Source organism: Xenopus laevis, chromosome 8L, assembly GCF_017654675.1.
Source record: "Xenopus laevis strain J_2021 chromosome 8L, Xenopus_laevis_v10.1, whole genome shotgun sequence".
NCBI lineage: Eukaryota > Metazoa > Chordata > Amphibia > Anura > Pipidae > Xenopus > Xenopus laevis.
In genome coordinates this window covers 113,670,171-113,680,933 of record NC_054385.1, presented here as the reverse complement: position 1 = coordinate 113,680,933, position 10,763 = coordinate 113,670,171, and the positions used below count along the sequence as shown (strand labels likewise).

The 10,763-nt window shown below is 37.3% G+C and overlaps 1 protein-coding gene across 1 annotated transcript; it reads right to left on the bottom strand.

The window, feature by feature from the left end:
- Window positions 1-4,944: 4,944 nt before the first annotated feature.
- Window positions 4,945-5,934, bottom strand: LOC108698991 (olfactory receptor 226). Its single transcript, XM_018230848.2, has one exon. It carries the CDS (start codon window positions 5,932-5,934, stop codon window positions 4,945-4,947), a length of 990 nt encoding a protein of 329 aa, XP_018086337.2.
- Between the last annotated feature and the right edge of the window lie 4,829 nt (window positions 5,935-10,763).

Here is a 10,763-nt window from a genome sequence, read left to right as displayed (position 1 = left end):
AAACGATTCCCAAGATTAAATCCCCATCCTGTTGGACTCCACCCGGACTCTGATCTTCCAAAACACAAGCAGATGACTGATCACCTGCACTTCCCGGTAGTGTCAACAATAAAGTCCCCACCACAAGCAACACAGGGAAAAGACTAAACAGCTCATTGAAGATTTTCACACAATGCTCCAGTCCCCTGATTTTATCTGTGAGAATGGTGTTCCACTTCATTGATAACAATGGACAAAACAGATCAACTCTTTAAGAAAAAGGCTGGTTCTGTACCTGTAACAAGAAATAATTTGGTGCAGGGAATTTCCAAGCGAGTGTTGAGGTTTGAGCACATGCTGCTAAATTAGAACCACAATATTTCATTGAATTTAAAATTGTAGGTATGCACAAAGTCAGTTTCATATATATTAAAGGAAGGTTTGTTAAAATTGATAATGTATGTCTGTGTCCTTTTTGGTCCTTGCTTGGTTGATTTTATAAAAAATATTCTACCATGTATATTAATATATGGAGGATGTAGTAGCTCTCTGTATATAGAAACTGGTATATGAATATGGTGTCATTGTTAGAAATATACATTTTGGAAATAACATGATGCTGAGTAATATCCCCCTTCTAATGGCTTCATCTGTATGTCTAGTCTATTTCAATTGCCCCCACTATTTATTGGAATTTTATTTTGTGGGGAAACATATTCAAAAACACATCAATAAAAAGGCCTCATGAAAAGCATCATGTCAAATTTGAATTTAGTTTTATAATAAAGTAAAAACTGTGCTATGTTCTATATTAGATTGCAAAATAATTTTTTTTCTCAATTCTTGTTTTTTTTTTCCTTTTCCTAATGGAATTTCCAATGGACATTCTGCATGTCTGTATAATATTAAATGCCTGCATTCTTACAGGTATACACTTTTAGACAAACATCTATGGGTAATGTAATGTAATATTGTATGAAAACAGGGTATTTTTAGCTTTCCAAATGGGCATTCCTGTGTTTAACCATCTGTCTAATAACTATGTGAAAAATCAGAAGGATATTGAATGTTGGTTTGAAATATTGGTATATTATTTCACATATATCAGTTTTCTTCTGTAAGTATAAAAAGGCAGTTTAATTCTGGGATTTTTCTCTAGTTATATCCACCTATAATGAATGAGTTATCTGATAATCAGCCCTGTTTGGCAGCCTGACAGGGAGAATGAGCTGGTGCTTCCTTAGAACACAAGTAATTTAATATACATAGCTGCATAAGGGTTAATAAAAATGAAGACGCTCCTTATCTTTTAGGAGAACTGGTTACAGATTTATTCCTACCACTGCCCTGAACATCTCTTTTAGCCTAAGAATGTTTATGCAGCACTGTAATTATCAACAACACAATGTTTCTCGTTGTGATGCATAAAAAGCAGCACAAGTCTCAAGATACACTAAGATTCATGGATACCTAAAAATATAAATACCAATACTGTAGTCAGAGCTTTGGAATTTCAATGTAATTACAGTTTCTTTTTAACTCTGCTTTTCTATTTTGTCATTGGTTTTTCAGATGATATTAAGGGGGTTGTCCTCATATTAAAAACGGTTTATTCGTGCCTTTAAATACTTTATGTGCCTTTGTGGAGTTTCCTAATATTTAAATACCTCTATCTGCTTCAGGCATGGACATTTTCTACAATGTTTCCCGGTTACGTAAAAATTAGCTATTAGTGGAGGACAGATAAAATATTTAGCTGAGACACAAAACAATTAATTGAATCTGATCTAGACAGAAAATAGTTATGCCCAATGGCAGCACCCCTTTAAATGCACAAAATGAATTGCATATTGTCAGGCATTAATAGTCAGTGATCTATATGCATGAAGTACTCACCACATTAACACATAGTTCTTCTCGGCATGGATTTGATTACAAGTATCAGTCCTTCTTTATATCCTAATGTTCCAGTGCCTGCTGCATCCCTCTACTACACCAGTTTGTCAGCTGCTATCCAGTCAACTAAATATATCATATATATTGTTTGTAACAACAATACCAATAAAACATGGCCTGCCTCGAGGGAAGTAAAACTCTATAATTTTCTTGCAAATGAAAAATAACCCAGTGAAATGATGGTCTAAAAGAGACATGATAAACAATTTTATTTTTAGTCCATGAAACAAACACTCTACACGGTAATGTTTAGACCTGTGATGCCTGAAAAGATTACATTGTGGTATACAATATTACAGCAGATTTCAAATATATTGCCATTGAGTGAGCATTGAGGGACCAATGCTCTGAAGCCCCTTAAAAAAAAGATAAAACCCTAACCACAACCTCTACATAATTGCCTTATGTTGATGTGCCCCATTGGTACATATTTATCAAAAACTTAAACTAGAACTCACCATAGTCATCCAGAGTGAAATTTTGATAGTTTCTGTTTATTTCTATGGGTTTTTATCCTCCCATTGATAAATATGCCCACAGAAATGACTAGAGACCATCAAAATCTCACTCTGGTGGATTGAGTTGAGTTCTAATTCTACTCTTTGATAAACATGCTCTATTGAATATTTACTCCTGCCCTTCCCCACAATATCTGCCAATTTCAAGGGTTAGGGTTCATTTTCATTTGGCAGCTTAATTCAAATTCAAGATTTACACGGTTTTTTTAAATATTCAAGGCCAAATCTGTTGCAAGTGGGGAAATTTGAATCAATACACCTTTTAATAGGGTGTATTAAAAGGTGCTGCGAAATGACATTATTAACCACAAGCACCTATTGGTTCTTCTCTATCAAAAGTTTTATATCCCAATGAATATAATTTGCTGCGTGGCTGCAAGATTGCCAAATCATCAATTTCACCCTGCAAGGATGTCAAACCTTGAATGGAGTTAATTGTTTTGCATGATTTAAAGCAGATACGCTGCTTTAATGATCTCATCAAGTAATTAATGAGTAGAGTCAAATAAATTGGACCGAATACAAAACCATGAAGGATACAACTTGAAACCCTAGTCAAATAATTCATCCTTAATAAAAAATGCTAAATATAACTGGTTCCAGTGAAGATGCACGTGGTACACAAATTTGACCCAACTGGAATATGTTCCATTAAAGGGGTGGTTCACCTTTATTATAGTTTTTTTAATGATTTGCCTTCTTCTTCTGACTCTCTCCAGCTTTCACTGACTCCATCTAAAAACCAAATGCTCAGCAAGACTTCAAATTCATTGTTATTGGTTCTTTTTACTACTAATCTTTCTATTCAAGCTCTCTCCTATTCATATTCTAGTCTAGTATTCAAATTAGTGCATGGTTTCTAGTGTTATTTAGATGCTAGCAACCAGGTTGCTGAAATTTAAAACCGGAGAGCTGCTAAATACCTCAAAAACCAACTGCATAGTGTCTTAGAATATCACTCTCTACATCATACTAAAAATTAGAATTAAAGGTGAATAACCCCTTTAATAGGGCGCATATGCAAACCCAAGTGGAGCATGCAAAGTGCTAGGCCCCAGTCTAGAGTACAACGTGCATGGAGACACAAGTGCTCCTCTTGTACTTGCCCCCCAGGGTCACGAATGAGCTCAAATATATCTCCTACTTCTTATTTTTTTTTTATTTATATAACCTTTTTCCTAATACTTGCATCCAAAAGTAATTGGGATAATAATGAAAATACTGCAGTATTGATCTACAGTAGGCTTTTACTATATGTGTTGTAGATAACATATATTACACACTGTGCTTCAGAATGTTCCCAGAATGTTCATTTGCTAATAGGATGGGGGGGAGGTCACCCATTCCTTTTAGAAGAAAAGAGGTTCCCCCTAAATATTCGGAAGGGTTTTTTTTACAGTGAGAGCTGTGAAGATGTGGAATTCTCTCCCTGAATCAGTCGTACTGGCTGATACATTCGATAGTTTTCAGAAGGGGTTGGATGGCTTTATAGCAAGTGAGGGAATACAGGGTTATGGAAGATGCTCATAGTACAAGTTTATCCAGGGACTGGTCCCATTTCTGAGTCAGGAAGGAATTTTTCCCCCTCTGAGGCAAAGTGGAGAGACTTCCGATGGTTTTTTTTGCCTTCCTCTGGATCAACTGGCAGTTAGGCCGGTTAAAAAAAAGTTAAAAGGTTGAACTTGATGGACGTGTGTCTTTTTTCAAACTAACTTACTATGTTACTATGACTAGACTGTGAGACTGTGAGAATTTGACCCATTGGTATTATTAAGTGTTTAGCTCTGCAATTAGTTGACATTCTGTAGGTGCAGGTATTTGTGAGACTAGAGGGTAAAGACCTCCATATTTCTCATTATTACAGTGCTGCCTATATGTGAACCACCCACTAACTAGACACAAGTGCCCTGTAACTCAACCCTAATGAATTTCAAGCCTTGTTCTTTGCAATGCTTTTGGTCTTCGTTAGGTCCCTAGTACACACAGTTCCAATGTTTACAAGATCATCAGCTACTCCATTATATACATATAGAAACTGTGACAATTTTAATGTGTCTTTCTCCAGGGTAAAATAACAGAAGCAGAGGTGGATAGTGGGACTCTTTTTACAGTAAACAACTGACTACACTATTGGGAAGTGGGATTATAAGATTTTGTTTTATTTTAGTCAGCATTGTAACACTTAAGCAAAATGACAGTTGGGAACATGCAGTATATGGAAAAAGACAATGGACAAATACAAATTTTAATTTCATCAACATTTAGTAAACCTTTTAAGAACGTAATTGGAAAACATTGTTTATCAAACATAATTATTTCTAGAATTAAATAAATGTTTACCCTGAAAAAAAGTTTACGAGAGCAGCATGTGCTAAGCAAAGAGGGAAAAGACCACAATGAAACTGAATTATAAAGGTGAAGAAACAAAAGATCTATGATAACAGTGGACTTTATGAAGGTCAACGTACAATCTGGATTTACATCTTTAATGTCACTTGAAGGCGACAATTCCCATTGTATTTATTTTACATGAAGACACTCCTCTCGTTTTGAAAATAAACTGTAGAAATTTTTTCAATGCAGTCTTAATTTCCTTGTTCCGGAGACAGTAGATCATGGGATTAAACAAGGGTGTGACTACAGCGTAGAGCAGAGAAAGAACCTTATTTGCATTTAATGAATGGTCACTGGAAGGAGCTACATAAAGTGCTACCAGTGTCCCAAAATAAATAGCTACTACAGACAAATGTGAGCTACATGTAGAGAATGCTTTTTGCCTCCCTTTGATTGATGGAATCCTAAGAATAGTAATGAATATGCAAATGTAAGTTGCAGTTATGAATAGGACTGGAAGCAGAGTTGTAGGAACAGCCACCACAAGGTTTTCTAGCTCCACGGCAGATGTGTCTGTACAGGAAAGTTGTAAGAGGGGAGCAAAATCACAGAAGAAATGACTAATGAAATTGGAACCGCAAAATTCTAATTTACTAACAAAAATGACTGTTAGAAAGGAAATTGTAAAGCTAAGAACCCAGCAACAAATGGCAAGCCAAATCTGAAGCTTACTGTTCATGACAGATAAATAGTGAAATGGGTAACAAATAGCCAAATACCTGTCATAGGACATCATTGCAAGTATCAAACATTCTGAGGTTAATGCAATACCAAGAAACTGAAGTTGGGTGATGCAAGCAGGGATTGGTATAGATAATTGTCCTCTAAGTATACCATGCAGCATAGTGGGCACAATACTTGTGGTCAGTATGATGTCAGACAAAGAAAGGTGACTGAGAAAAAAGAACATTGGATGATGAAGGCTAGGGCTTGACGATACCAAAATAAGAATTGTAATATTGCTAGATAATGCTACACTGTACAATATGAACAACAAGAGGAAGAAGGGAATTTTAAAGCTTTGAGGGATTTGGAATCCTAAAAGTACTATATGTTGAATAATCTGGGTCTGGTTGTTTCTGCTCATCTCCTGTTGAAAGAAAACATGGTGGTTATCTCAAAAGCATTTTGCCTAAGAAGTACTTCTCATTTGGATGGAGGTCTGCATTGACAGCACAAATAAACATTAATTGGCAAAACCTATAAGATGGTATTTCAGTTTTGCCTCTATTACATACTACTTTTAGGGGGTTATTTATCAAGGTCCGAATTTATCTCAGTATTTCTCATATCAAACTTTGAGCACCTCCAAATTCCCAAATGGAAAAAAGGCCCGAAAAAATAACGTCTGGCCAACTTTCCTCCAAAAACTCTGAATTGTTCGGAGTTTTCCACAAAAACAAAGATTTTTTCAGAGTTTTCTGAAATCATCAGATATCGGTACGGACATCAGCACAGACACTGGGACCTTCCCCATTGACTTATACAGGACCTCGAAAGCTTTTAGATGCCGGGGTATCAGATTCTGAGTTTTTAGAACTTCGGACTTTAATAAATCCTTTGTTTTGTTTTTTTTTTGCTCCGAAAACTACTAGTAATTTAGAGGTTCAGATATTCGGAGTTTGATAAATAACCCCCTTAAACTTTAGCCACCTAACAACGTATTTGAGCACAGAACAGAAAATACTGATTCCCTTCTTTGCACTCGAATCCTGAAAAGACCCTGGCCGGTGTCGGCCTGAATCTCCTAAGGCCCACCAGAGAACCTGACACATTGGGCCTACTCTCACGGCAATCAGATACAGTGCCAAAAGGTATAGGTTATTATATAGACCCATGTCTATATAATAATATAATAATATAATAATAAGGATGGGAATATATCTAAGGTAAACAAATGTTTGGTCCCACAGCGAACTCTAGTAGGCCACTGTGACCCTACCCAGGCTTCATAAATGTATTCATAAATAAAGCATAGAAGAAAGGCACAAGACAAAATAAAATATAAATCAAATTTAGCCATCTTGCCCTTATAGGAAGGTATTTTCTGTAAGGGGAAAATGACTAACACTAAGGTACCCAACAAGAAATTGAAATGAAAAATAAGAATATATATATAAATGGAATGTTCCTCATTAAAACATCATTAAAGGGGTTGTTCACATTTGAGTTAACATTTAGAAAGATATTCTGAGACAATTTGCAATTGGTTTTCATTTTTATTATTGAAGGTTTTTGAGCGGTTTTTAAGCTTTAAATTCAGCAGCTCTCCAGTTTGCAGTTTTAGCAATCTGGTTGCTATGGCCTAAATTACTCTAGTAACCATGAATTAATTCAGTAGGATAGACTGGAATATGAATAGGAGAGGCCTGAATATAAAGATGAGTGATATAAAGTAGCAATAGCAATAAATGTGTAGCCTTACAGTGTATTTGTTTTTAGATGGTATTAGTGACCCCCATTTCAAAACTGGAATAAGTCAGAAAAAGAAGTCAAATAATTCAAAAACAATAATAAAAATAAATAATGAAGACCAATTTAAAAGCTTCTTAGAACTGACATACATTTTTAACATACCAAAAGTTAACTTAAAGGTGAACCACCCCTGTAAATGATTTCAAGCATCCATGAGGCAAATATAAAGCAATTTTAAGTCTATAAAAAACTTAAAATAAGCATTTAGACCTTCAATCTAGATGGACCAGCTGTTTTTTTATGCTGTAAGTTTTTGCATACATACATACATAACTATAAAATTATACAGGACAAACTCCTTAAAGGTGAGCAAAATACATAAAAACTAAAAGCAAGAAAAAGCTAAAATTAAAATCAAAACTCACCAAAAGAAGGTGAAAGGGAAATAGTCAAAAAAAAAATTTCAAACCAGCAAATTTCAACATAAAACTGGGACACTATGGAGGTTATTTAATAAACTCCGAATGCGAAAAATCCCAAAAATGTAGTGATTTGTTTTTGTTATAAAATCAGACTTTTAAAAAATTAAAAAATTTTCAGAATTTATTAAACCCTGAGGATGGAAAATTCAGAATCTGAAAATTCAGCATCTCAGACCTGTTGAGGTTGTTTATAAGTCACTGGGAGAAGTTGCAATGATTTTTTTTAGTGCGCTGGATTTTGTGCAATACCCCAAAGTTTTCTGAGTTTTTGGGGCAAAAAAGCATACGAAATTAGAGTTTTCGGGTGCAAATTCGAAAAAATCACAAAAATCAGATTTTTCCCCACAAAATTTTCGGAAAATGTAATAATAAATAAGCATAAAAAACCTGAGCAGATTTGATCGGAGTTTGTAGCAGAAAATGTTGAGATAAAATTGGACTTTGATTAATAACCCCCTACAACTTTAGAACCGAGACCTTTGGGATACCAAAAGTATCATCTTTGGAACATTGTCAATGTTGTTGTTTTGGTGCTTTTTGCTTTGATTTAGATTTCCATTATCCAGGCAAAGAATGTTATCCCCCAGATATTCATTGTTCATTACTTGGCTGTATCATTTACAACTGATGCTAAACACGAATGCAAATAACAGCTCTATAGGATGAGTCTTTTATAGATTACATGTTTATGCTGTACTGTGAATATAATTGGGTAGGGGATTCAGAGGAAAATCTATTGGGTGTAAATTTAATTAGGTCTAAAATATATCATTAACAATAATTTCTAAGATTAAATTTTGACTTAATTTATATCAATATAATTCATATACTGAAAAATACTGTGAATAATAAGTGTTTATCTAAGTGGCTTAAAATAAGATTTTTTAATTATTTTGTACGGAATTTTTTTCATGGAGGAGCTCTACAATTACATTCAAAATGGCCAGGTAGGAGAATCAAAGTCTACTTTCTTATTCTATAGGGCAATTATAGAAGTTTGAGGGGTTTTTTTTTTTGCCATAAGAACTTAGAAGCTAATACCTGCAATATCCTTTAAAACCATTGGGCACATGGAAATCTATACTATCTAGCTGTAATAAAACCTAACTGCCCTGGTGGTCTAGTGGGGTGGTGGGGACACCCGCCGCGTGGTCCTCTTCCTGCGCCATCTTGCCTTCCTTAGGGCACACGCGGCGCGCCTGCGTGTTGTTTATAGGCGCAAACACGCTTTCTCGTGTTTGACCGAACCTGTTCTTGACTACTCTGCATTCTGTATCCTGACCCTTGCCTGCCTATGACAACTCTTCCAGCTTAACCCCTTGATTGACAACCCGGTTTGACCCTTGCCTGCCTGACGATTCTGATATCTGCCTGCCTCGACCCAGCCTGTCTGACCATCCTTCTGCCTAATCCTTTTGTACCGTGACCTTCGGCCCAAAAGACTCTGCTAACAGCCAGCCAGAACATTTCGCCTTGTACCCCTCGTTAAGTCCAGGTGGCACCCAAGTAAGCTGAGGGCTCCTCCCGAAGCCCAACGGTGGTCACACTACTGGTGAAGCCAAGCCGGGACCAGGGTGCTTGACTTATTTTGGTATTGGGTGCTGGTCGTGACAGTATCACGGGCCATGAAGGACGAAAGTCACGATGAAGCTGCTGCTGCTGCTGCTCCTCCAACTACCACCGAAACGCTTCTTACCACTCTGTTACAGCGCTTGGAGGACCATGAACAGAAGCAAAATTATTTCCTGCAGGGTTTCCACAACCTAACCCGACAGCTGGAGACTACACAAGCTTCACAGCAGCAACCTGTTCCTGTTCCTGCTCCTCTCTCTCCTTCTGTGGGTTCAACCAGACACCATGAACCCAAAATTGTGTTCCCTGAAAAGTTCAATGGGGATCGCACTAAATTTTTTGTCTTTAAAGAGGCATGAAAGCTGTACCTTAGTTTCTTTCCTCACTCTTTCCAATCTGGTGAGGAGAAAGTAAGGTTCGTCATGACCCTGCTTTTGGGTGAACCCCAAATTTTGGCCCTCGGGCTGCCTTCCTCTGACCCTGCTCGTTATTCCCTTGACACTTTCTTTAACAGCATGGCAATTCTTTACAATGACCCGGATCATGCATCTTCTGCCGATACCACGATTCGTAAGTTGCGTCAAGGGAAAAGGGATGTGGAGGTGTACTGCACCAAATTCTGCCGGTGGGCAATGGAAACTGGGTGGAACGATTTGGCTCTATGAAGTCAATTTCCGGTTGGGGTTATCTGATTCAGTAAAAGATAGTCTAGTCAATTACCCCTTACCTTCTAACCTGGATGATCTCATGTCCCTCGCCATCCAGGTAGATAGAAGGCAAAGGGAGAGAAGGGGTGAGAGGAGTACAAATTTCTCTGGGGTTACTAATATAAGATCTAATGTGGTGACCAATGTAAAATCTTCTAACCCCTTTGTGCCTCTACCTCAGGAGGAGCCTATGCAACTAGGCATATCTGGGTGCAGGAATTTCCTCTCCCCAATCTGCCTCTAAGGTTCTGTTACCAGTCAAACTAACCTGGCCTACAGGCTCTGTCAAGGTGTCTGCTTTTGTGGATTCAGGGGGCCGAGGGGACGCTGCATTTGCAGCCAAACACAACATTCCATTGGTTCCTCTAAGTTCCCGCCTGAAAATTTGGGCAGTGAACAAAAGACCCTTAGGGTCAGGTATAGTGTCTAAGAAAACTGTCTTACTTTCTATGTCTGTAAATAATCTGCACGGTGAGGAGATTGCGCTATACCTCATTGAGGGTGCTACTTCTCCTCTCATCTTGGGGTTACCTTGGGTCCAGAGGCATAACCCTCTGATTGATTGGGTATCGAAAAGGGTAGTCCAATGGGGTTCAAAGTGTGGTGGGGTCTGTATTCCTCAATAGTAGCTACTACTTCTCTAGAGGGGTTACCTGCAGCTTATTCTGAATTTGAGGATGTTTTCTCTAAAAAGGCTGCAGAGACCTTACCCCCACACCGGCCATATGATTGCCCAATTG

Excerpts from the sequence above, each read along its gene's own strand:
- LOC108698991 (XM_018230848.2), bottom strand. The coding sequence starts at position 5,934 with ATGAGCAGAAACAACCAGACCCAGATTATTCAACATATAGTACTTTTA.